The sequence below is a fragment of the Miniopterus natalensis genome, chromosome 18, assembly GCF_054644295.1.
Source record: "Miniopterus natalensis isolate mMinNat1 chromosome 18, mMinNat1.hap1, whole genome shotgun sequence".
Taxonomy (NCBI): Eukaryota; Metazoa; Chordata; class Mammalia; order Chiroptera; family Miniopteridae; genus Miniopterus; species Miniopterus natalensis.
Window position 1 is genome coordinate 19,071,905 of NC_142098.1, and position 27,308 is coordinate 19,099,212.

Below are 27,308 nucleotides of genomic sequence, written 5' to 3' on the forward strand. Positions count from 1 at the left end.
CTTTGTTAGTTTTTTAAAGTATTACATCTCTGGCCTCTGCTGAAGGCCACAGGCTATTTTTTTGTCTTTTCACTTTCTTGCTCCAAAGTCTTATTGGTTTGGCACTAACATAGGTTCTCCAAGTTGGCTGTATACTAGAATCACCTGGTGCTTTAAAAATACTTCAGAAGCCTGAGCCCCACCTCACAGCACCCTGATAACTTGGTGGGTGGGACTGGGCAGCCAGGCTGGAGGTCCTCAGTGAAGGTTTTTCCAAGCGTCAGTGTATGCTCGGGGTCATCTGGGAAATGTGTTAGAAACACAGGTGCTCTGTTCCTACTTTCAGGGTTATGATTCACTCAAGCTGTGCACACGTGTGTGCGCGCACACGCGTGTCGGAAGATTTGCAGCTTTAATTAGCATCCGAGGGGATTCCAATGCAGGAGGTTCACAAACCACCTTTTGAGAAATACTGACTTTGTGTTCTTTGCAAATCCAAGAACCCCGCTTTCCCTGTGCATGCCCTCTTGAGTCATGTATAATAAATAGTACTTAACATTTTTGGTTTATATTTCCATTGTTAGTCAATGGGGAGCCATTGAGACTTCTAGAGGAGAGAAGAGATGAAGCCAGGCTGTGCCGCACCATCACTGACAATCTGTCAGCCTCAAGAGGATTGGGCTGGGGAGATGGGGAGACGGTAGCTGGCAGGATGGGGGAATGGGGGCAGAATTGCATAATAATTAGGACTCAGGGTTCTGGGTTGAGAGAGTACTGGGTTTATATTTGACCACCACCACGTCTTAGCTGTGTGCATTTGGACAAGTACCTTGGCCTTTCTGGGTCTTAGACTCTCATCTGTAAAATCGAGGTGATAGCAGCGGTACCTACTTCAGGAACTATAGTGAGGACTGAGATGTGAATGGGCACAAAGCACTTATGCAAGAGGCCAGCAAGCACTCCCTGCAGTGAGCATTGAGATGGGTTGGGAAAGTATTGCTTCCTTCTACCAAAACAATCTTTACTTCGTTTGTATCATTTCAGCTCCATAAAGAGTTTCAAAGTGCCCCTCTGGGCCAGGCCCCATGCTAAGTGATGAAGACATAACAATTTGAACAGGGACTCTGAATTCTGGGACCTCCCGCCCTATGCTGGAGAATGGCAAGCTGATCGTTGCCAAGCAGGGTGAGGCATGCGCCCTCAACATGCCCAGGGTCCAGGGCAGGCCAGGGGAAGTAACTGGGTATGCTCTTCATATTTCCCATTTTTCAGCCAGTCTCAGATTATGAATAAAACAAAATCTTTCATGCTACTGTGTGTGTGTATATGTTCTTTTTAATTGTTTAACTTTATTACTACCGCACCGTTTATACAATTACATATCATTTCAATGCATCCATGTGTATTATGATGTTTTGACATCTTAAAAAACATTTCTGCTGGTGAGAGACTGTCCCTCCCTAGACTAGCCAATTCTTGGAGGTAGCAATGGGCTTAGCATGTCTTTGATATGAAAAGTAACCAATTCAGAGCCACACCTTTTCTGTCTGGTTCATACACCCCAGGACGGAATATTCCTCTGCCTTAACCATCCCAGGGCTAGGTGCCAGGCCACTAAAGATCACTGCTATAGCCCATAGCCCACTGAAATTATTCATAGGAGCCAATCCTACGCTGTTTACCCTGCCCTGTCTTGCCTTTCCCTCAAAACCCCAATAAAGGCCTTGGCCTAAGCATTTTCCCTGCTCCTGTCTTCTCTCCTGACCACCCTGGTGTTTTCCCATGTGGCCCTGTGTGATGTGCTGTGCCTCCTGCCCCTAGGACCTGTAAGTATAATAACCTTTGTTTTCCTGAGCCTCTCTTTGTCTCTTCTTGTGGTCATACCTGTCTGACTATCTCATAAAAGGATACAAAATGACTACTTACCTTTGACAATGAATTTTTAGTTTGAAAACCTACTAGAAGCCTTTAGAAATTCTAAACAGCATGGGATAACTTTAGTCATTTGCCTATTTATCCCATGTTTCCGTAAGACAGCCATGCCTCGGTCATTCCCTGCTGGTTCCCTTGTCCCTGGAGGTTTCTATGGAAGGATGCCAGAGCTACTGCTTGGTAAGCTGTGAGGGGGGATCACTTAAGCAACTGCTGTTTCTCAGGTAGTTGGGGGGGGGGTGGTGTGCTGGGGTGAGGATGGGGGGACAGCTGCAAACTTAAACTCTGGACAATACAAGTTAAGATCTTAGCCCTACCTTGGCAACCTTGGATAGGCCACTCAACCTCTCCATTTTTGCATCTGCAAAGAGGGGACCGGAACACCTCCCACAGATCATTAAATGAGCACCAGCAATGGCCACAAAGGACCTGGTAGCCTGGTAAAGCAGAGCCTCATGGAAAGGAGGCCACCTTTCATGCACCTCATCCAGAACAACATTTGCTTCCCCCAGAATCACTGGTGACTTCTGTCTAAAAAAGAAGGAGGCCGTTAAGACTTCAGGCTGTCAAGAAATATGGAACCGTCCTCTCTATGGCTCAGTCTCAGCAAAATCTGTAAGTTTTTGCAAACACAGCTCATGGTTTTCACACATGGTATCTTTATTCCTGAAATGTCTGAGCAAGTCACTGGCATAGAGTCTGCACTCAAAAAAAATTGCTGACTGGCTTGAAAAAAATAATAGTTATGCAGAAATAATAGTTAATGCTTATGGAGCACGTATTATGTGACAGACAGTATACAAAGCTCCTTACACATATTAATTCCTTTAAATTCCACAGCAACTCCATGAGATATGCTACTGCTATATCTCCATTTTACAGATGGGAGGCTGAGACACAGAGAGGGCCAGTAACTTGGCCAAGGTCACACAGCTTAGGTGCATATTAGTTAGGATGGTGCAGCTGGGATTCAAACCCAGCAACGATGATGGTGGTTTTTCATCTACTGAGCGTCCCCGAGGTGTCAGACCCTTGCTAGACATCTATACTTCTAATCATCACAACAATTCTCCACGGAGGATCATTAAACTCTTTTTACTGATGAGGCCAAGGGAGGCGAAGTGATCATAGGTTGCCCATGCTAAAACACAGGGGTCAAAGAAAAATGTCACCAAGCTTAAGTTCTTGAACGTGAATTTGTATACTGTGTTCCCCAAGCCTGCCAAAGCCTCATGCAACCCATCCTGGATCTTTTTGAGAACCAGCTCACGCTGCTGTCATATAAACCAGTCCAATGGCCAACAGCAAAGTTGACAATCCACTTCTTGAGCCAGTACCCTGAACTCAGAGTTTCACTTTATTTGTAGCACTTCCTACTCTCTGCCCTATAGTCAGTGTCCACTCAGGGAGAGCTACTGAACGTATTGTTTGAGTGACATGGCTCTCCTGGGCCTGGCGAGCAATACATTCAGCTTTGTTCTTTTCAGCTCTGTACTCACTCTGTTGTGATTTGGTGCATGTTTGATTCCAAAGCCTGTAATCTCCCACCTGCGGTTGCCCACCTTATCAAGAATACATATTATTTTGCAAGTTGAACTCTTTGAAAAAGAACGTTGGCCACCTTTCCAGGGAGGCTTATGCTTATGGTGGGCTGAATAATCACCTCCCCAAGACGTCCAAGTCCTAATCCCTGGAACCTGTGAATATGTTACCTGACAGGGCAAAAGAGACTTCATAGGTGTGATTCAGTTAAGGACCTTAAGAAGGAAGATTATCTTGGATAATCTGGGTGTGCCCAATGTAAGCACAGAGGTCCTTATAAGAGGGCGATAGGAAGGTTAGAGTCAGAGAAAGGTATGTGGTTATAGAAGCAGAAAGAGAGATAAAGACAGGCAGAGAGAGCGAGAAAAAGAGAGAGAGAGAGCTGGCTTTGAAGATGGAGATGGGGCCACAAGCCAAGTAATGCCAACAGCTTCTGAAGCTAGATAAGGCAAGAAAATGGATTATCTCCTAGAGCCCTCGGAAAGAATGCGGCCCTGCCAACACCTTGATTTTTAGCCCAGTGAAACCTATTTTAGGCTCCCTACTTCCAGAAGTATAAAAAAATTAATTTGTATTGTTTGAAGCTACTACATTCATGGTCATTTGTTACAGCAGCAATAGAAAACTAATGTAGTGCTTTTACCATCTCTAATTGTGAAGCTGTGGAGCAAGGCTAGGCCATCAAACCAATGGTTGTATCTGGTCTCCCCCACTGTGTGCATCCCAGGCCCATTGCGAAGCAGCGTTCCCTGCAGCCATGTTGGAATCTTGCCTGTTAAGAGAAAGAATGTTTAGTTTCCAGTTTCTGTGTCTAAACCAAAAAGCTAGAAGAAATGGCCATGGAAAGGAATTGAGGCCACAGCCCCAGTACCACTCACTACATCCATTCATTTACCTAGCAGTCACTTCCAGAAAGTGTATCATATGCATGGCATTGTGCTAGCACTGAGGATACCAGGATGCATGGGCACCGTCCCTGCCCTTGAGTTGCTCTCCATCCACTGAGAGACAGAGGCAGAAGAAATCAACAGACGCTCGAGATAAACTGCGGTAAAGGCAATGCAACAGATTCAGCCAGCGGCTGTGGGGAACAGCCTCACCCCGAGGGGGGTGAGGGAGGGGGAGAGGAGGGCTGCTTCCTGGAGGAAGTGACTTGGGTGAGTCTTCAGGGAGAGTAGGTACTTGCCTCACAAAGGAAAGAACATTCTAGAGTTGTACTGTCCAATATAGTAGCCACCAGCCCCATGTGGCGATTGAACACATAAAATGTGGCTAGTACAAATGAGACGTGCTGAGTGTAAAATGCACACCAGCTTTCAGAGACTATGAAAAAAATTTAAAATATCGCATTAGCAATTTTTAAAATATTGATTACATGTTGAATTGATCATATTTTGGATGTGTTTGGCGTGTTAAATAAAATATACCACTAAAACGAATTTCACCTGTTTCTTTATACTTTTCTGAATGTGGCTATTAGTAAATTCAAAATTGCACATGCGGCATGCGTTGTATTTCTATTGGACAGCACTGCTCTAAAGATAGGGAGCTGGAGCAGACACTGTTGGTCCCCCACCCACCTCCCCTTGGCATTCACCTCCCCATGAAGGGTGCTTTCTGCAACTACCTGCAGCTCTCTGACTGAGGGCTTTGTTCTCACCCTGGGAGCTGCTCTGCCCACATGCTGGACAAGCTGGAAGCACCTTGGAGAGTTAAGGCCCCTGGAAGCAGCTCTCACACATCAATGGGCGGGGAGTTTGGGGTCAAATGCCACCACTTCCTTGCCCTGAGCTGGGACAGTGTGAGGCAAGTGTTATACTATTCCCAGGGGATTCAGCTCTGGCAGTTCCCAGTGCCCAGTGTCTTGACAATGCCTCCTTTTTGGGCTTCCCTCCCAGTGTTTCTTGGGATCGAGTCTGGGATAAACTATTTACACCTGAATGTTTGTCTCTGGAGGAAACCAAACCAAGAGATCAAAGACCAGGAGGCCCCTGTTTAGTGAGACTGGACGATAGTTTTTGAGTGAGGGCATCATAAATATGGAGGTTGGAGAGGTAAGTAGGGCCCAAGGGACAAAGGTCAATAAGAACACAGCTTTTTTTTTAAATCCTCACCTAAGGATATGCTTACTGATTTTAGAGAGAGGGGAAGGGAGAAAGAGAGAGAGAAAAAAAGCACTGAAGGGAAAGAAAAGATCGACGGGTTGCCTTCCACTTGACCCCGCAACTGGGGATGGAACTTGCAACCTAGGTATGTGCCCTGGCCGGGAATTGAACCCACAGCCTTTCGGTGTATGGGATGATGCTCCAACCAACTGAGCCACATTGGCCAGGGCAGGGTCAGATGTATTTGCAATTTTTTTTTTTAATCCTGACCCAAGGATATTTTTTCCATTGCTTTGGGGGTTGGGTGGGGGGGTGGAGAGAGAGAGAAACATCAATGTGAGAGAGGAACATTGACTGGTTGCCTCCGGCATGAGCCCCAACAGGGACCAGGGATTGAGCCTGCAACTGAGGTACGTGCCCTTGGTCAGATTTGAACCTGGGACCTTTCAGTCCACAGCCTGACACTGTAACCACTGAGCCAAACTGGCCAGAGCTGCAATTTTTTTTTTTTTAATTGAGAAAATTCACATAACATAAAATCCATTAAAGTGTACAATTCAAGGATTTTTAGTATATTCCCAGTGCTGTACAACCATCACCACTATCTAATTCCAGAACATTTCCATCACCGCCAAAAGCAGCTCTGTACCCACCCATTAGCAGGCACTCTCCATTCCGCAGCCCCGGCCCCTGGGAATCACTGATCTACTTGCTGTCTCTAAGGATCTGCCTCTTCTGCACATCTCATATCAATGAAATATGCTCAGAGTTGGGGTTTCAAAAGTTGTCTCTGACTGTGGTGTGGAGTGTGGACAGGAGGAAGAGCCAAGGGGAGGGAGGAAGACCAGAGAGAAGACCAGGGTGGTAGCAGTGGGGAAGGAGAGAAATGATGGAGCGTAGAGACTTGGAGAACACAACTGATAGGACTCAGAGTTGGACTAAATATGGGGGGAGAGGGGAGGGGAACATTAAAAAAAATACCAGCCAAGTCACTTGCCTTGGGCAGTTAAGTGAATGGGGGGGAACTATTCACAGAGACATGGGAGACGGAGCAGGTGAGGCAGAGCAGGGAGAGGTGAATTGGAGCATATAGTTAATGCCATAGATACACAATAAGAACAGCATTCATTGAGCACTATGCAATGTCCAAGGCAAATTCTCAGCTGAAAATCTCCAACCGGACTTTCCTCACAAAGAACAGTCACTGTTGTCCCCTCCTTGTAAAAGCCATCCAGTCCATCTCTCCAAAGGTGAACCTGCCCATGAGCCTGAGTTGCCTGCCCCACGCGCTGTTCTCAGGGCACCCAGCAAGCGACAAGGTGAGGACCAGCGAGTTCAGACCCAGTCACTGCCCTGTTGTCTAAACAAGATGGTACCAGAAAGTCAAGTTGCACGTAGAAGAGGAAAAGCAGAGACATAAATGAGACACAAAGCCTGCTGAAGGAATGTTCCTGCAAAGGCTCCCGCTCCGGGTTTCTTGTAGTGGCTCTGCAGGTACTTGCATGCCCAAATCGCCCCATGGTACCTGAGAGGAAATCACATCAGGTTCTCCATACCCTCTGGCAAGCACGTGCAGGAGTGGGAGCTCACCCCCACTTCTTGGACCGTTTTGAAATTAATTCAGGATGCACACATTTGCACAAATACAACACCCAGTTGGATTGGGTCACATTTTGCAGAATAATCCCATTGCCTATGTGCTGAGAACAGCATTCCCAGGATTTCCTCCCTAGAAGTAATGACAATGACCCTCTCTCCTTGGAAACTGAGTTATATATAAAAGCACACCTAGATTGTCACAGAGAATGTGTCTGGAATATGGGTCATTTTCTCCCAGATAATGTTTTCCAAAAATAATTTACAGTAAGCAGAAAAAAGCACACATCTAAACATAAAAGAAGAGGCATTCATTTATACAAAACTCTCACCTGTGACTTTGGCCCTCACAGGCTCTGGCTGTTCTTTCTTATTTCTGCCAAAAACTACATCCATCGTAGAGGCGCGAGCGAGACTGACACTGAGAGTGAACGGACGCTCCTCTGTGTTCAAGGCAACTACTCCCGGGCTCCTCCTTTCCTTTCCTTCATGCTCTCTTGCAGCTTCCCTCCTGGGCCCCTGGTTTCTCCCTTTGCTTTTTCCCTGAGGGCCTGGTGTCTCTTCGCATACCAAGGGGAAGCTGCACCTGGGTTACTTACGTTTAGTCAAAGGTCAGCTCCCCAGCCACAAGTTCTAGTTAATCTTTAACCCTCTTATTGTCTCTCCCCTTCCAGTTTCACATTTGGTTTAACCAAGAAAAGCTCGTTTATAGCTGGGTTTAGACTGGAGAGATAATTTAGCAGTGCACTCTGCTTTGGTGTGCTGTCTGAAACAATCCGGTCAGAAGGTGGAGGTGGTTTATAATCAGAAGAGAGACTGTCAGGACCATCACAGACACCTGGAGTCAATGATGAGCACTCATATTGGCTTGAAGAAGAAAAAACACACCTGGAATTAGGGGCCCCAAGAGCACGTTGATCACCAGAATTCCTGCTGCACATCATGGGAAGTTCTGCAGAGACAGGAAAGGTTGTTTTTTTAAATAAAGGTCACTGAGCCTCTCCCTCCCCTCACCCCTCGCCTCCCCAAAAAAATCATACATAAAGAGCCATTTATTCATATTTCTCTTTTGGAGAAGTAAACATAAAATATTTCATGTACCCATTTAAACAATGAATGCAGGAAAACAAAAACAAACTTCAGCTCAACTTCCTGGCCTATCAAGAGAGAGAAACGATGCCTGAATTTGATTTTAGGGTCTCCCTCTATTTGTGCATCTTGATGCGATGTCACTGCCTAAAATCTGTATTCAGTTGCTATGAATGCTGGGTCATGAATTCATGAACTCACGCCGCTTGAAGAAAGGACCAGCCATTCCCTCTCTGGGTAGAGTAAGGAAAGGGGTGGTGAGGCCGCTGAGTATACTGTCAGGTCTGGGCCGAGACTGTTCCAGTGGTTCAGAGCTTGGTCCTGACAGCAGCCGGCTGGGCTTCCCTCCTGGCTGCACGTTCCACTCACCTGGCTGGGCCCCACTCCAGACCCACCGATTCAGAATCCCTGAAGATGAAGCTCAGCCATTTCAAGTCCTTAAAATGTCGCTAGATGAATCTCTGTGTGCAGCAGACCTGAGAAGTCCAGGTCCAGGGGAAGATGCTACGCATTTGTGTTGACACTAGATTCACATTCCTTCCTTTTCTGTGTGACTTATTCTGTTTGAGCCTCTATTTCCTTAACTGTAAAATGGGGGCATAATGATATCAAAATCTCAAGGTTATTGTAAATCAGGGGTCTAGCAAAAGCACCTGGCCCCAAACAGTTACCCATCAACGTTATTGCCCTATTCTTCCCCATTCTCTCAGAAGGCACTTCCCTTTGACCTACATTTTCCATTAAGTCCCACAATAACTTGCCAGTTTATTCTGCTATCTAGTTTAAACATGTGCATCCATGTCAGGGTTATTTATTCTCGGGTTGTGAAAGCTGCGTCCTTATGAGGATTAAATGAGGATGTCTGGCATACACTGAGGGCTCAGGGAAAAAATCATACCACCAGGGGCAGCAGCTCTGGTGCAGAAAAAAAAGAGCTCAGGGCTTAGAGATCAGAAGACCTGAGTTGGGATCTCAGCCCTGCGACTTAAAAACTCTGTGACCATTGTCACATGATTCCTCTGAACTTCACTTTGCAAAACAGGATGGCAATACCTATGTCGCAGAGTTTGTTGGGAGGATTATATTGAAATTTTAAGTGAAAACATGACTGTGTTCTCCTTTCTTGTCCATTTTGTGTCTTTAGAAAAGCAAAGGCCCAGCCGGGCGTGGCTCAGCGGTTGAACATCGACCTAGGATCCAGGCGATCAGGGCTCGATTCCCGGTCAGGGCACATGCCTGGGTTGCGGGCTGCAGCCGATCAGTGACTCTCACATCATTGATGTTTCTATCTCTCTCTCTCCCTCTCCCTTCCTCTCTCTGAAATCAATAAAGATATATTTAAAAAAGAAAAAGAAAAGCAAAGGCCCCCAACCATTGAGCTCATTCTCTGAGTCAAGTGCTTTGCAAAGTACTACGCATGTACCAGCTTGCTCCGGCCTTATATAATCCTATGAGATGAGTATTCTTAGCATCATTTTAGAGATGAGAAAACTCAGGGAAGATAACCAACTTGCCTTAGGATATACAGCTTCTAAGAGATCGAATTAGGAAGCCAAGCCAGGCAGCCTGACTTCAAAGTACATTCTCTGTGACAATTCCACACAGCTTTAATGCATGATGGATGTTTGCTAGATTTAAAAAAATATGTTTTTATTGATTTTAGAGAGAGAGGAAGGGGGAGAGAGAGAAGGAAATATATATCAGTTGCCTCCCAAGCCCACTCTGGGCATGTGCCCTGACTGGGAATTGAACCCCTGATCTTTTGGTGCATGGGATGACACTCAACCAACTGAGCCACACTGGCCAGGGCTGTTTGCTAGATTATTACTGAATGAAGTACCAGGTGGTTGTGTGAAGGGTGGACCATGAGAGAGCCAGTTTTGGGTTGATATCATTGCTTTGTTATATAATACTGAGGAACCAAGGCAAACTCTCTTCCTTTAGGCCCCATCTGCATCCGGGGGATAATTATAAGGTGAGATAAGGATTTTTTTTTATAATGGTGATAATATATTGATCATAATGATAAATATCTATCTTAGTTTTGTAGGGCTACCATAGCAAAGTACCAGAGACTGGGTGGCTTAAACAACAGAAATTTATTTACTTATATTTCTAGAGGCTAGGAAGTCAAGATTAAAGTGTTGGCAGGGCTCATTTATTCTGAGGCCTTTCTCCTTGGCATGCAGATGGCCATCTTCTCACTGTGTCCTCACATCGTCTTCCTTCTGGGGGCATACATCTCTGGTGTCACTTTGTGTGTCCAAATTCCCTCTTCATATTAGGACACCAGTCAGATTGGATCAGGGCCCACCCTAATGGACTCACCTCTTTAAAAGTGCTATCAGCCCTGGCTGGGTAGCTCAGTTGGTTAGAGCATTGTCCTGATACACCAAGGTTTTGGGTTCAAATTCCGATCAGGGCACACACAAGAATAAACAAATAAATTATCTTTCTCTAAAAAAAAACATCAATCAATAAAATAAAATAAAAAATAAAATAAAAGTGCTATCAGTCACATTCTGAGGTATTAGGGGTTCGGGCTTTAACATATGAGTCTTGAGGGGACACAATTCAGCCCATAACAATATCATGAAGGCTCAACAAGTTAACAGAAGATGCTTTGGTTGAAAGTAACAGAGTATGTGCTGAACCCCTGAAGATGTGCATTCATCTCGGACAGCTAGTCACCTGGGGGCCCTGGGTAGCTCAGAAGCTCATCTGAGCCATCTCACCGGGTTCCATTCCGTCTACCACATTTCCGTTTTCAGATGGCTGGTTTCTCATCCTTGGGCTTGTTTAGCTTTGCTTATGAATGACTGCCTTCACTCCAGGAATCGTCCTGGCATAGTAATATGCAAAAGAACGGACATAAAGTGGAGACAAAGGAGACATTTTCTTTTCACATCTCTTCCCTTTTAAACCGTAGGAAAATGTTTCCTAGAATTCCTGATTTTTTCCCTCAGTCTCACTGGCTGAACTGTGTCACATGACCACCCCAGACCAATTCCTGGCAAGGAGGAACAAGAGTGCCCCGATTTCCTTAAATCACCGATCTCTTCCGGGGGCAGCGCGTTGTCACCTGAATCATATCAGGATTCCGTTACCAAGAAAACAGGAGGGAATGGCCTGGGGTAGGCAGCCTACAGGCAGGGCAGCATCTATGCACTCTCACATTCATTCAACATATAGTTACGGAGTACCTACTGCACGCTGGAAATAAAGCAGGGAACAAAACAAGAAAATAATTCTGTGCCTTCTTAGAATTTGCACCAATTATATGCCAAGTTCTGGGGATACAGAGGTAATTAATGAGACTCCATTTCTGCCTTCTTGGGCTCCCGTTAGGTTCTTTTCATTTGGGGGCCAAGTCTGCATATCCCAAAGGACATGAATTTCCCAGGGGGGTTGGGGGTCTTGCAGGGGTCCATGGGACTGCCTTCATGTTGAACCCCCACCCTCCCCCTTTATAAACAGAGATAACAAACAGCAGCTGCTCTTCCCCCAAGACGCTCTGGCATTGTTCTGAGCTTGTGGAAGCCTGACCACTGCTCTTAGGTCTTTACTAACATGGGAAGGGTGGGACGAGGGACATATCAATCTCCTGGCAAAGGCCATTCACTGGACACTTGACATGTGCCAAATACCATGCTAAGTGTCTTATTAGCCGTCTTTTATTTAATCCCTATAGTCCTCTGCAAGGAAATCATTAGCAATCTTATTTTTACAGACTCAGAGATGTGGAGGAACTTGATCAAGGTCAACAGCTAGTCAGTGCATAGTCTTCCTTACTACACAGTAACACCTCCCACCTTTTGAAGTTGCTGGTTGAGTAGATATGAGGAAAAGTGGGTATTCCTCAGACAATGTCTATAATGCATTTGCTGCCTTAAATGGGATGAAAACCAGCCAGTGCATAAGAGAACAGGGCAATGGGAACGTGAAGGGAAGTAACTCGTCTTATACAGAGTTTCCACAGCCTTCAGAGGGCCTGAGATGCTCACAGGGTGAGCAGGAAGGCTTTGTCCCCTCCCTTCAGTAGGGAGAAGGAAGGGTGTTCACAGATGGGTGACCCCTGCTCTGGACTTGCACACACCGTATCTTCTAATCTGGGCACGGACCTGGCAGGCACTGTTATTAGCTCCTTTGTATTGAGCAAGCAACTGGACTGTAATGAGGTTGTGCCCTGAACCAGAGATTACACACGTGGCAGGGGTGGAAGATCTGAACTGTGGGATCCTCTTACTTCGTAACGTGGGGTAAGGATTCGGGAAGAGGAAGCTGCCCTTCTCTGAGGCCACTTATTCCATGGATGTGTGGAATCCATAAAACAGAAGTAAAAGCTGAATTCAAAAAGAAACACTTTTGTGCTATGAAAAACAGCAGCCTTATTTTGCAATTCTATCACAAAGTTATTGCTTGAAGTCTGTCGATATTTCCCTTTCGTTAATAGTTCGTTAATAAATTGTGTTATCATATCTAAATTATTTTGCACTATTCCAATAAAGTTAGCTTCTAAATGGTACCTTTGATTAGCCAGGGTGATACGCTGAGCAGATATTGTGGAAATCTGAGATAGCAAGGTTCAAGGTAGCAGGCAAAGTCCCAGCAAAGGTGGCAGCAGCCTCCCTGAGGGAGAAGCACTGGTGGTGAGCGCCAGAAAACCTGCACTCTCTGCAGGCCTGTTCAGGAGGCAGGGTGTAGGGAGTAGTGGGAGAGCCCACCAGGACTCCTGGAGTGACCACTTCACCATTAAAGGACAGACCACACATTAGGCGATTAATGCTTAAAAGCGTTCATTAATTCCATAAAGTCCTACTGGACAGCAGAGACTAGTGTCATATTGGGTATTAGTGAGGAAAAAAGGGAAATCATAGCTTCTGACCTCAATGACTGAGCTCCTGAACTCAGAGACTAATAAGGGAGAAAGGAATGCAAATAGTAGCAGTAGTAGTAGTAGTAGTAATAATAATAATAATAATAATAATATGCCACACTTGGGAGGTAGAATTGATGAGATTGAAATACCAAGGGCATTACTGTTAGAAAAGGAAGTAGCTTCTAATGAATGAGCTGGAAGACTTCAATTTTCCACCACATAATCAGGGCCCAATCAATGAGGCTGGACAAAAAATTCAATTTAAATAATAACTACTAGGTTATAGCCTGGACTGTAGTCCAGACATTTCTACTTCCCAAATAATCTTTCCGAGTGTTCCTCTCTTCTCCAGCCCCCCAGATGCTGTCCTCCTCATGGGTCTCCCTGACTTCAGTCCCAACCCCTCCAGTCTACCTTCCCTGCTGCCCCCAGGTGACCTGGTTGAAATTCAAACCCAATCATGCACTCTCCTGTTTAAAATCCAGAGTTTAGCACAGTGCCAAGCACATGGCCTCCTAGTGCTATATCACCTTGTATGAGTTTCCTGGGGCTGCCATTGCAAAGAACCACAGACTCGGTGGGAACAGACCTGTCTAAGCTTGGGGTCTCCCAGAAGCAGACCCCAAGACAAGGATTCAAATGCAAGTGGTTTATTTGGGACATGGACCCAAGAAAGGCCAGCAGCAGAGTGGGGAAGTAAAACAGGGAAGGAAGACATTAGGTACATTGTCAAGGCCGTTACCATCACCGGCAACCGAAGTTGTCTGGCTGGGGGACTTGGGAGATGCTGTGAATGTGCCGCAATTATTTCGAGGGAGCTGGGGGATTGGTTCAGCATCTCTGGTCAGTCAAGGGTGAGAATTTCTCCTGAGAGGCGTTAACTTCCCTCCTGTCCCTTGTATGCAGAGGAAGGCAAAGGGCCACAGGTGCATGCATTTTGAAGCCTTACATGATGAGTGTGATGGGTTAAGGTGAGACATTGACAGTGTCAACGACAACCCTCAGGAGATAACTCAGCCCAGGTTAAAGGGTAAATGCAAGAGGATGCTCAGTGTTGTCTAGAAGAGCAACACTGAACACATGACAAATGACAAAAACCACACAAAAATAGCAACGTGGGGATGGTTTAATAATGCCCATTTTGAGAAGGGAGGCATAGCTACCACCATGCCAATTGCAAAGCCCTTGAGCAGCACAGGAAAGGCTTACCATTGAGTGCTAAGCGGGAAATGAGGGTGCAATATACACTAATCGTATGTATGCCATGGTTGTGCCTGGGTGAACATCTACTTCAAGGCAAGAAGCATTCGAAGGAACCAGAAAGAAATGAAAATGTATTAGGGTGATGGGACCCTGAGAATTCTTTTGCTATGTTGTCTTTTCAATTGAATGGAGAGCAAAGATTTACTATGACTCATTAAAAACATCAACTCACATAGAGCGATGTACTCCCCCTGCTCCTCTGCCACTATTTCCTGCATCTCTTCCCAAATAAACTGCTAGTGCTTGAATCCTTGTCTCAGCTTTTGGGGGAACCCAAACTAAAATGAGTCTAGTCCCAAGACTGTGGAGCTTGGGCCGCAGGGGCAGAGCGTGAATATCTTTATAGAGCTTTTCATGGTTCTATCTAAACTAAACTCCTTCTCTTTCTGTTTTCATTTGCTGATCCCAAAAATCTGGATTTGGCGGCTCAGACAACTGCATCAGATCACTGGAAACACTCACATGCATCCAGCCATGTCCTGCTTCCCTTCTTCATGTACACAGAGGTTAAGGCACCTTGAGAGTTGACATCAAGATAGACGGATTCCGTGCCCAGGAGTCTGCAATTTATCAGAACGTAAAGAATGTGAAAATGGAATTTAGCTTGCAGATTGTGTTCCTTATCAAATGTGTCCAAGCATGTTCCACAACTGACATAAATCAAGCCTTTATCCAGAAGATACATTAACTCTTTGTGAGGCTTTCCACATAGCTTTCTAATGGAAATCATCAGAGGCTTGGTTCCCACAGATAAGAGACCAGTTCTGCCTGGCCTGTGGGTCAGCTCTGTCTGGCAGGGCTGCTCCAGAGGGCTTGCAAGGGCTTCTGGGAGAGCAAGAGTCAACCTCAGGGACATTTTGGGGGATGTGTTTGGAAATATTGTCAGGGACCAGTTCATAAAGAGCCTTGTATACTAAGCTAAGAAGTTTGAACTTGATCCATAGACCATGGACACCCACTGGAGGGTTTAGACACTGGATGAAGGTGGGCAGGTTTGAAGTTTTTGAAGCTTGTTTTCATGATAGCATCAGATAAATTTTGTAGGACATTTTTATTCTCTAACAGGCAAGAGTGGTAATGTGATAAATGAGAGGGGAGAAGAATTTCCATTAGGACTTAGGCCATGCTGGAGAGAATGTGACTATCATTTAGGCACAGGGGGCATTCTAGACAATAAGGTTGGATATGAATGCAACCTGGTTTTTTTACAATCCCATAACTCTAACTTTCCTGCCATTTTTCTTTTATCACTTACTTCCCACATGCTGATGGCTTCTAATGAAGCATTTAGCGTTCAATGGTGACGACATAAAGCCCATAGCTAGGAATTTTTATCAGAAGCTAACAGTTGACCGAATGACAAAAAGCCAGGCTACATAGCAGCTTTATCTTTCTCTAGAAGACCATTTTGCCAATTAATTGTATTTGAAACTGGCATTAAACAAAGGGCTGGGGGAAGCAAAACAGCAGACACATTTATTCTGAGCCATTGTTTCTTACACAAGAGGTAGTCGCTATTATTTGATGCAAAGAGAGAAGGAAAGATGGATGGCAGATGGCTGTGAAGGCAAGAGCATATGAAGGACTGAGAGCCAGCTCCACGCAGACTCCTCAGCCGTGGTTCAAGGATGAGCACAGCAGGCCTGGTCCTCCTGGGGCTTGCTCTGAGGTTTACCGCCACTACTGCTAAGCCAGAGGAGGGCGGCTTTTGCTCTAAGAGCCAAGTGGCTTTCAGAGACTCTTGCTATGAATTTGTGCCCTTTGGCCGCTCTTTCTATGGTGCCCAGAACTGGTGTGAGGGGCGAGGAGGCCATTTGGTCTTTGTTCGTGATGAAGGCACCCAGCAGTTTCTACAGAAGCACATCTCTCAGGACAGGGAATGGTGGATTGGACTCACAGGGAACTCGGCTCAGAATGGAACCGCAGAAGGTAGGTGCTGTGATAACTATGTTTTACAGGAGCTTGTGGCTGCAATCTCACCACTGCTCTCTACCCAGAGCTCCATAAAACACATTAATATGTCCCATTCCCACAGTAAGAAAACCCTCCCTTTTGGTTGTTTTGTGGATCAAATGAAATAATTCATGCACAGTATTTAGCACAGAATCCGTCACATAGCTGACACTCTAGAAACTTGAGTTGCTTTGCATATGCCTAATAATAATATTATATGCGAATTCTTTGGTTCTTGCTAAAATAGTGTCCAGCACTCTCCTGAATGCTTCATGTTTGTTATCATGTTGAATCCTCATGATAACTGATAATATAATTATTATTACTGTCCCTAGTTTACAGGTGAGAAAACTGAGCCTCAGGAAATAATTACTAAGCTATTTTCAAAGCACTTCCACATGCCTTCCCCACCCCACCTCCACCCCCTTGTAGGGCTCAGTTCACAAGGGATAGTCTCATTTCAATTGTTCTCCTGGGAACTCTCACTTACCCTTTACTCTGGGAGGGCTCCTTCCCCCAACCCCAGCACAATCAGGTGAGTCCTTCTCTGTGCACTTGTAGGACCCCTTTGGCATGACTTTAGTTATTTAGGTGTCTTCCCCCATAGACAATAAGCTCTTCAAGGGAAGGAACCATATTCTGGCCAATCCCCCCCCCCCCCCCCGTGCCCATACATATCAAAGAATGGACAAATAAACCTTCGTATTTAATCCTTACACCTGCCCCATGAGGTAGGCATTGCTACTCTTATATTATGGGTGAGGAAAATGAAGTCCAGAGAGAGGAATTGCCTTGCTCAAGAAGACAAATCTAGGGAAGGGTAGTGAGGTCTCCAGCCAATGTCCCACCATCTCAAACTGCTCTGTGGAAGTTACTGGGTTGAAAAGCAGAATGTGGTCTGGGCTGAGTACCTAGAGAAATACATCAGAGTGGATGGCCATGCTTTAATAAAGGGGCAGACGGGAAGTTCACTTTGGGAAGCTCATGGCCAAATGGATGCAAATTCTGAAATGTGTCTTTGGGCAATATCTCCTGAATGGTTTCTTGCTTTGGAGATGCAGCAATTTGTGGGTTTCTGTTTTTGAACATCCATGTATACGGACTTAAAGGAGCTGGGTCTGTTTAAAGTCTTCAGGGGATACTGCATGGCTTTACAGGACATGAAGTAGATCTGAGTAGGCTGATATGTAACAACCTTCAATATGTAATGTTATTTAATAAGCAAGAGACAGGGCACTGTGTGCAATATATTGGCATTTGGGAAAATAGATTTCAGGCACTCAAGGGTGCTGATACATGGATAAAATTCAGCCTGGGATAACTCACAAGAAACATAACAATAATGGGAGTATGTTATACCCCTCTTCACTCTAAAAATTTTTAAACATTTGTATGGATTTCTTTTCTTTTAAAAATTAATATGTTTTTGAGTCTTCACAGTAAATATTTTATATCTAGTGTTTTGTAGATCTCTAGAGGCCTTGAAATACCTCCATATCACACACACACACATACACACACACACGCACACACTTCTTCGAGTAACATCATTGGGTTCAAGGCTCTGAAGGGTCCTGAAGTAAGGAAAACTGCTTCCGTTGTAACTCAGCAGTGCCCAGGTATATTTGACAAGGGCCCCTTTCTGTGTGAAATGCCTTTTAACACCCCGAGGCACACTTCTGTGCCCTCTGTAGGTTATGGTTAGAGCTGAAAGCTTCACTATTTTGTCAAACCACCTTGTACAGGCTCTCCAACTTGAGATCCCGGGGTTTAGGTCGAGTTTTTATGCCTGAGTGTTGGAGCATAAAGGGTAGGAAATGCCTCTTCGCTTGCATGGAAAAGAGAGGCCTTCAGCCTGTAAGCACTGATTGAGTACCTACTGCATACAAGGAGCTGAGCTGGGGCAAGCCTTCTATATAAAAAGGGTCAGAAGAACGTTTCCAAGTTCTGGTGGTCGTGTCCCCATCCCAGGGCCGGGGATCTGGCTGGACGCCTCAAATGTGAACTACAGCCACTGGCACGGAGGGCAGGCCTCTCCTGCTCCCAACACCTGCGGCTTCATCGGGAGGGACCCTTCTTCCAGGTGGGCTGCCTCGGACAACTGCACGCAGTCCTTCGCCTTCATCTGCGAGTTTGGTGAGTTGGCCTCTGTTGTGGGGTCTCCTTCCTTTGCCCCATCCCTTTCTGTCTCTGTTCCTTTGCCTCTCTCTGTGTTTCTCTGCTCCTCTCTCTGAAACTCTGTCTCTCTCTGTGTCTCTCTAACTGCGCACTTGTCTCTGTCTCTGCTGTCTATCCCCATGTGTCTCTCTCTCTCAGTCTCTGTCTCCCTGCTTCTATTTGTCTCTCGATTTCTCTCTGTGTCTCTCTAAATGCTCGCCTGTCTCTGCCTATGTGACTCTCAGTCTCTGTGTCTCGCTCTGTCTCCCTAGCTCACATCCTCGCCCTCCCTGTCCCCTCACCTGCCTATCAGGTTTGCTGCCTCTCTCTGTCTTTCTTCCTCATATATCTGCATCTAGGGGGAAATGCTCACTCACCCTTGACTCCTGCTCCCTGGCCAGCCTAGGTCTGTGCCCCCAGTGCCCACATCCCACTAACTCGCAACCGCTCTTCTCCTGTGCCCTGTCTAGCTGCTGCCCATGCCTGAGCCCCAATGTAGGCCCTGGGGACTGTGTATAAGAGACCCTGCAGGAGAGGGCCACGGCCACACACCAGGTCCTGCCCACCAGGTGGGGACTGGCGTGGGGCCTGGCCTTGGAGCTCAGCCTCCTCCTCATTCCCTGACCCAAAAGCCAGGCTTGATAGAAGCTTCTGGGCTTCCTGGGCCCAGTACCCTCCCTAGCTCTAAGCTCCTGACTCCCAGACCCTGTCCTGGGTTCGGACACTTACAGGATCCCCTGCTCCATTCCTCCCCTCCCCCAGCTTTAACTAGATGCGCTTTGGCTTAACTCCCATGCCTGGCTACTTCTGAAAATGTGGAAGCTCCCACGAAGCCCTCCCTGGTCTGTACATTATGCAACTTGCCTCTCTTTTTATCACAGCCCCCTTAAGTCCCTGCTCCCTCTGCCACCCCAATGTCAAGCCTGCCTCTCAGACTGTCAGCCCCCCAGGGTCTTGGAGCCCTGGCAGGAGGTCACACTGTGAAGAACTAAAGGCCATCAAGCAGACGTTCCAGTGCTGAGCTAGGCACTCCATGTGCATTTATTCATCTTAATAGAAGCCCCTCCACCATTCTATTGTAGGCCCATTATAAAGCTAAGGAAAGTGAGGCTCAGGAAGGGTAAGCTCCTTGTCCAAGGCCATACAGTGGAGAAGTGACAGAAACGAGACCTGAACCAGGTCAGCCCAGTGAGACCCATTAGTGGGCTTCTCACCTTCATAACTATATTTGTGCTGTTTTAAGCCACTAGGTTTGTGGTAATTTGTTACAACAGCCATAGAAAATGAACACAAACTTGGTCTCAACCCCTACTTGGTGGCGTTCCCACCAGGCAGATAGGCCCAAGTTTGAATTCAGCATTTCCCACTTTCTGGCTATGCACACCTGAGGCAGGTCGTTCTTTTTCAACCAGTGTTTACTGAGCGTGGACCAGGTGCCAGGAGCAGGGCTGGTGTGGGGTCTTGGCACAGTGACCCCACTGAGCCCCACTATGTTCCTAATGGGGAGAATATTAGCTCAGCTCACAGGATTAGTATGAAGACTCATTGAAACCATTCATTCAACAAATGCTTGTTTAGCATCTATCCTGTGTCAGGCATTGTTTTCAAATAACGCTCAAGGAAGGTACTTGAAAAAGGTAGAATAATAGCTGCCACTTGAATAGCCCATACTCTAGAGTGTATGAACTTCTTTAATCCTCCTAATGACCCTGTGGAATATGGTATAGACTCCTCCCTATACAGAGGAGGCACAGAGAAGCTCCGTAATTTGCAGAGGGTCACACAGCCGCTGGGTGGCTGGGCTGGATCTGCCCTGGGCATCTGGCTCCAGAGCCATACTCTTACCTCTGCTGAGTCAGCTTCTGCTGTGTCCTTGCATCTCACAGTCCTGACCCCTGAGACTCTTCCACTTCCCATCAACCAGGCACTTGCCCATCCATGGCCATATTCCTCCTAAGTGTCTCCTTACCTTTGCACAGGTGTCGGCCAGAGTCTGGCCTGCGAGGGCCTCGATGCTACCATGCACTGTGGCTCGGGGGAGGTCATCCAGATCCAGGATGCCTTCTACGGGCGCCAGACTCCCCATTATTGCACCCAGGACGCTGGCCACCCCCTGGACCTGGAGGAGGAATGCAGCTGGGTCAGCGTCAAGGATGAAGTAGCAGGTAGGGCCCAAGGGCTCCACAGCCCTGGCTGTGAGCTCAGGGCAGTCCCTGGTGTCCTGTGCCCAACCAAGAGTTCTGGAAGGCTCGAACAATCCTCATATATGACCTTGAGCCTCCAACATTGAGAAAACTAGCCAGTCTCTGCCCATAGCACCAAGCTGGGAAGCAAGAAAGCTATAGCGCACCCCTTCACTGGACCTCAGTGGATCAGGTGAGCTTTTTGCTCCCCACCCAACTTGGGTGCAAGAAACATCACTTTCTTTTTTTAATTTTTAAAAAATTTTGAAATACTTGAAATATATAGACAAGAATAAAAAATATTTCAATGAACTCCAATAGCTCCACTACCCAACTTTGTCAAATCTTAACATTACGCCATATTTGCTTAAGATTCCCCCATTAAAGAAACAAATACAACATTGGATATACAGCCAACACCCCTGTGAAGCCCTCCCTCGTCTACTCCTGTCATGAGTTGAGTTTATTAATCACATGCGTGTGTTTTTTATTGCTACCTTCTATGTATGCATTCCTAAGCACTATGTAGTATCACTTTACAGGTTTTTAATGTTTATAAAAATGGTATCATATTGTGTGTAATTCTGCAATGTGCTTTTTTAAAAATTTTATCTTTATTGTTGAAAGTGTTACAGATGTCCCCCATTTTTTCTCCATTGATCCCTTCCACCCCTTACCCACCCACTCCCCCCAGGCCTCCACCACACTGTTGTCTCTGTCCCTAGACTATGCATACACGCATATAAGTTTTTTGGTTAATCTCTTCCCACCCCCCACCCCCCTTCCCTCTGAGATTCATCAGATCCATGCTTCTATGTCTCTCGATCTATTTTGTTCATCAGTTTATTTTGTTCATTAGATTCCATATATGAGTGGGATCATGTGATACTTGTCTTTCTCTGACTGGCTTATTTCACTTAGCATAATACTCTCCAGGTCCCTCCATGCTGTCCCAAAGGGTAAGAGATCCTTCTTTTTTACAGCTGCACAGTGTTCCATCACGTATTTGTCCCACAGTTTTTTTATCCACTCATCTACTGATGGGCACTTGGGCTGTGTCCAGATCTTAGCCATTGTTAAGGAGCACTGCTATGATTATAGGGGTGCATATATTCTTTCTGATTGGTGTTTTGGGATTCTTAGGACATACTCAATGGGCAAAAACTAAAACCATTTCCCCTAAGAACAGAAACAAGATAGGGATGTCCACTGTCACCACTCTTATTCAACACAGTACTGGAAGTCCTTGCCACAGCAATCAGACAAGAAGAAAAAATAAAAGTCATCCAAATTGGAAAGAAGGAAGTAAAACTGTCACTATCTGCAGATGACATGATATTGTATATAGAAAACCCTAAAGACTCCATCAAAAAACTGCTAGTTTTAATAAATGAATTCGGCAATGTAACAGGATACAAAATTAACACCCAGAAATCAATGGCATTTTTATACACCAATAATGTACTGTCAGAAAGAGAAACTAAAAAAAAAAAAAATAAAAAAAAAAAATCCCATTTACCATTGCAACAAAAAAGTTAAGATATTTAGGAATAAACTTAACCAAGGAGGTAAAAGACCTGTACTTGGAGAACTATAGGGTGTTGAAAAAAAAGACAGAGGAAGATACAAACAAGTGGAAGAATATACCACATTCATGGATGGGTAGAATTAACATCATTAAAATGTCATACTACCCAAAGCAATCTATAGATTCAATGCAATCCTTATTAAAATACCAATGGAATATTTCACAGATTTAGAACAAATACTCCGAAAAATTATATGGAACCAAAAAAGCCCCCAAATAACCGCAGCAATCTTGAGAAAGAAAAACTAAGTTGGAGGGATTACAATACCAGATATCAAATTATACCATAAAGCCACTGTAATCAAAACAGCCTGGTACTGGCACAAGAACAGGCATATAGAGCAATGGAACAGAACAGAGAACCCAGAAATCAACCCACGCCATTACGCTCCATTAATATTTGACAAAGGAGGTAAGAGCATACAATGGAGTAAAGACAGTATCTGCAATGTGCTTTTTTTCTCTTTTCTGTCTTTATTTTTTGCTCACAGTACTATCTATCTTGATACATGTTGTGCTAGTTTATCTGTTTCATCTATTGTACGCCTGTGCAGCAATTTGTCTCTTCCTCTGTTGAGAGCTGTATGGGTTGAGTCTTAATCCTTGCTGAATTGTGAGTAATGCTGAACAAAATGTTCCTGGTAGCATCTCTTGTTCACATAGGAGAATTTCTCTAGGACCTGTTTTTCTAAATTAGATTAAATCTGCCTCTGAGCTGTACTTGCCCCATGGCAATGATTCACTTTCCGGGAATCCAGAGGCTCTTTGCATCCTCCTGAGGGGTGCAAAGGCCTTAGAAATCTCCATCGTCCAGGACACAGGGGAGCCCTCTCCTCTCTGCTGCCATGACTGCTGTTGGGCCTGGAGGGTCCCGTGAAAGCAGGTGATCTGCTATACGCCAAGAAGGAAATCAGGGCCATGGCATCTGCCTGCCCCTTCTCCCATGCTTCTCTGTATGAATTTAATTCATCTACATAGGCGGGAGGGAGAGATATCACTATCGGGATGACCCTGAATTTCTGGCCTGGGCTCTCCATGCTCCTCCCTCCTGCAGGCACCTGGTGCCCTGGTAACCACAGGTTTTCTAATCTTGTCCTCTCTTTGCCAGTCCTCAAGGTGTAGGTTTCAACTTTAGGCCACCTGACTAGGGAGGTCCCTGGGCCAGCAGCATTAACATCACCTGGGAGCTTATTAGAAAAGCAAATTCTCAAGCTGCCCTCCACATCTACTGAATCACAAGCCCTCCAGGGAATTCTGGTGCAATCTGAAGTTTGAGAACCACTGGGCTGGACCCAGAACTACTTGAGGATAAGAATCCTGCTTCTCTCTCCTCCAGGACCTAGCACAGTGCCTGGTCTTTAGTAGACACCAACTGATATCTGTTGGGCAGATGGTGGGTGAATGAATGAATGCGAGGCCTTTCATCTCTGTCTGAACCTATCCTTTTATGTCCTCACCATTCCTGCTTCTGCTGGGATGCGGGTGCTTCCCAGGACAGTGCCAGGGGCTGCAGGCATGCCAGCTGGCAGCAAATGGGACCTTCTTTGGAGACCTGTGCCCCACCCGGGGCAGCTACCTGTGGGTGCAGTACCAGTGTTGGGAAGGTGAGTCCCCAGCTTGCCTGGGCGTGGGAATTCCCTTCTTATTTCCATGCCAGGTCCAGCCCCCTCGAAGCAGAGGGAGCAGCCACCCATGGGGGTTAATCTACTGTGTGCTAAGAGATTTCCTAATCCAAAACTGCTGCCCTGTGGCCTGGTTAGCCTGGGGATAAAGTATTTGAGGGCCCTGTTGCAGAAACTGAACTGTGAAGCCAGAAGTTAAAAAAAAATAAATTTATTTTTAGCCCCAGGACCTTTCAATTTAAATTTCATGGGGTGAGTCAATAAACAACAGATAAACCCAAGGTTATTTTGCTGAAAGGAGTCAAAAGATCTCCACCCGCACAGCACACCCGGTCAACCACCGCCCTCCCATATGCTCGCTGCCTTTTGAGTACACATGGGGACTTTTAAAAAATTCAAATCTCAAAAGTCCTAAGAATAACCCACATTACTACAATTTACAAAAGTTTTCTAAATCAAGAAGGAAGAATTTCTCCCTTTAGTTCTACGATTCTATTCCCCCTAACCAAACCACTATTAACTGTTTAGAATAAGTTCTTTCCTGCTTTTAAAAATGTTTTGATAGACACGGCTATGTATGAATTTATTTATGTATATTTTTATAAAAATATAATCATGTAAAATATATTAGTCTACAACTTATTCTTTTCACTTAATAATAATATATATAATATTATATATATATAGTCCTGGACATCTCTCCAAGTCACTAGCTTATTCTTTTAATAACTGCATAGTATCCCATCATAAGATTATGTGAAAATTTATTTAACCAGGTCCCCTCTTGATAAACATTCAGATTGCTTCCGATCTTTTGTTGTTATGTAACACTATGCAGTGTTCTCTTGTATATCCTTGTGCATGTATCTTGACATGTGCCTGGGATTGTTTTTAGAGGAGAATTTCTTAGTAGTGGAAATGCTGGGTCACAGGGTATGCATTTTAAATGTTAGTAGATATTGCCCAATTACCCTCCAAAATCTCTGTATCGATTTATATTGCTACTAACAGTTTATGAGGGCGCCAGTTTTCCCTACGGCTGTGAAGCCACATTATGCTGCTTTCCAGCACATTAATGGGTCAGAACAGCTACTTCTATTGAGGGCGAGTGCAATGATGCAAAGAGCTCTGAAGGGAAAAGATGAGTCAGGGAATGCTGGGGTCTCCAGGGGCCATCCAGGAGAGCAGGGTCCTCGGGTACAGGAGAAGGGAGGACCACGCGGAGGAGAGGGTAGAGAAAGGGGAGGGTGGCATGGAAGACAGGTTTACAGGGACATTAGTTTGCTGGGCATGCTTGGGTGGAATAACAGTGAGCAGGTATCTTCTATTTTCTGGGAAGAGGAGGCCACGTGTTTTGGCCGTGCTTTCCATTTGGTGGTTTTGTTAACCAACAAAGAGTTTCCTTTGGAGATCTGCCAATCCCGGTTTGCTGTCATTGGACAAATGCATAGCTCAGGGCAGGGGGCGAGCTGGGTCTGGCAACCACATGGTCCAGATTTTCTGCCCTAACTTTGTTTCAAATATCCTGTCCCCTTGTGAATCAGTGTGTTCTGATCACAATCAGGTTCTGATTTGTGAAGGGAGGGACTTTAATCAGAAGTCCCACCCCTGACTGTGCCCAGAAGGGCCTAGGTGCATCGTGACTTTCCCCAGGTAGCTCATGAAAGTCCTTTTTACTTCCATTCAGCTTCTTATACCTTTCCCTTTCCCATTTGTGCCCAGAAACAAAGATTATGTTGCACAAATCAGCCCAGGGCTGTGTGAAGACCCAGCAAATTCTACCCTTCGCTCCATCTCCATGCCAACTTTAGAAGCTCAAGTTTTTGTAAAATTTAATGTGCACTAAATGGCTTACAATGAATCATCGGCCACCTTAGCCAAGTACATTTAAAGGTGCTTGGCCTTTTGTCTTTTTAAACGTTACAAAATACATTTGGACAATCAATAGAATCCTGGTAAATAAATTATGGTACATTGTGCAGCTATTAAAAAGAACAGAGCAGCTCTAACTGAATTTATATAGGACAATCTCCAAGATACACTAAGTAAAAAAAAAAAAGAAAAAAAAGAAAAGTGTCAAATAATTAATACAGTAGGCACCATTTGTATAAATAGAAAAGTACGTATGTGCTTGTGAATGTGTAGGTATCTCTGAAAGGTGATCTGGGATACTGATAACAATGGTTGCTTCTGAAGAGCAGAACTAGGGGACTGAGGTACTGCAGTGTGCATAGGAGGGGAGGTTATACATTTCAAATTCTGTTATCTATGAACAAAATATAAAATTCAAAAGACCTTTAAAAAGCAAAACTAAAATTTTTAAAACTTTGAAAGCCTCACCGAAAGATGCAGGACAGGTAGTTAGAAGAGAGTTGGTTTTAAACATGCGATTTTGCTCTGCAATGGCACACCGACTTTTGTGTTTTCCTTTGCAGGCCTGCAGCTGACCGTGTCCAATGACAATTTCATTTTTGACAATGTCACCATCTCTCTGACGTGGCTCCTCTCCCCCTACATTGGAAACCTGTCCTGTGCAATTAGTATGGGGGATGGCCACACTTTTGATCCCTACTACCCACCCAGGTAAAGGGAATCTCTGAATGTTGTGTCAGGATGTATCAGTCAATTTTTGCTGCATAACAAAATATCCCCAAACTTACAATACTATTTATTATTTGCCATGGTTCTTTAAATCAGCTAGGTGGATCTTCTTGTCTGGACTGGCTCAGCTAGGGCTGGATGGCCTAGAAAGGCCTTGCTCATGTGTCCAGTGGTCAGCTGAATGTCAGCTAGGGGCACGTGTCGCTCATCACCCAATAGGCTAGTCTAGGGTCATTTGCATGGTGGCAGAAGAGTTTCTAACAACTAGTGAGAGCAAGGCCCAATGTGCAAGCATATTTCAAATCTACTTGTGCTGCATTTCCTAATGAGCTATTGGCAAAAGCAAGTTTCATGGCCAAGCCCAGTTTCAACAGGTGTAGAAACAGACTACACCTGTTGATGGAAAATGGCAGAGTCATAGAACAAAGGGGCATACATACGGGAATGGGAGAAATTGATGCTTACTGGTTTCTCACTATGGAGGCCACATGAACAATCATGGAGAGCTGGGTCCTTTTGGCTTGGCTCTGTGTAGAATCTCTCTTGGGTCACTCTCTGAGAAGTCAATAACGGGGTAAAGAAGATGCTCACCTGGGTATGGGAACATTTTTTATTGGTAAGGATAATAAAAATAAAAGTAGCAATATTAATAATAGTCCAGCCAAGCAGCTTTCACACACAATCTCACTAGAACTGTGCTAATATAATAGCCACTCACCATGTGAGCACTTGAAATGTGGCTGCTGTCAGTTAAGATATGCTGTAAATGTAAAGTACACATGGGATTTTCCGACTTAGTCTCCCCTCCCCTCAAAAAGG

The 27,308-nt window shown here is 45.2% G+C and overlaps 1 protein-coding gene and 1 long non-coding RNA gene across 2 annotated transcripts in view; both read right to left on the reverse strand.

The window, feature by feature from the left end:
* BCO1 (beta-carotene oxygenase 1) overlaps positions 1-7,600 on the reverse strand; it is a 31,623-nt gene extending 24,023 nt beyond the window's left edge. The window contains exons 1-2 of the mRNA XM_087827102.1: positions 7,487-7,600; positions 4,097-4,225 (exon numbers count right to left, since the gene is read on the reverse strand). Of these exons, the coding sequence (XP_087683228.1) occupies positions 4,097-4,225; positions 7,487-7,550 (193 nt within the window). The 5' untranslated portion in view covers positions 7,551-7,600. The remainder of the gene's footprint in view (positions 1-4,096; positions 4,226-7,486) is intronic.
* A 439-nt stretch (positions 7,601-8,039) lies between these two features.
* Positions 8,040-20,599, reverse strand: LOC148091025 (uncharacterized). Its single transcript, XR_015716012.1, has 3 exons — positions 20,465-20,599; positions 14,848-14,945; positions 8,040-8,106 (listed from the first exon to the last, which is right to left on the reverse strand). It is a non-coding gene; the product is annotated as an uncharacterized LOC148091025 (long non-coding RNA).
* Positions 20,600-27,308: the final 6,709 nt, after the last annotated feature.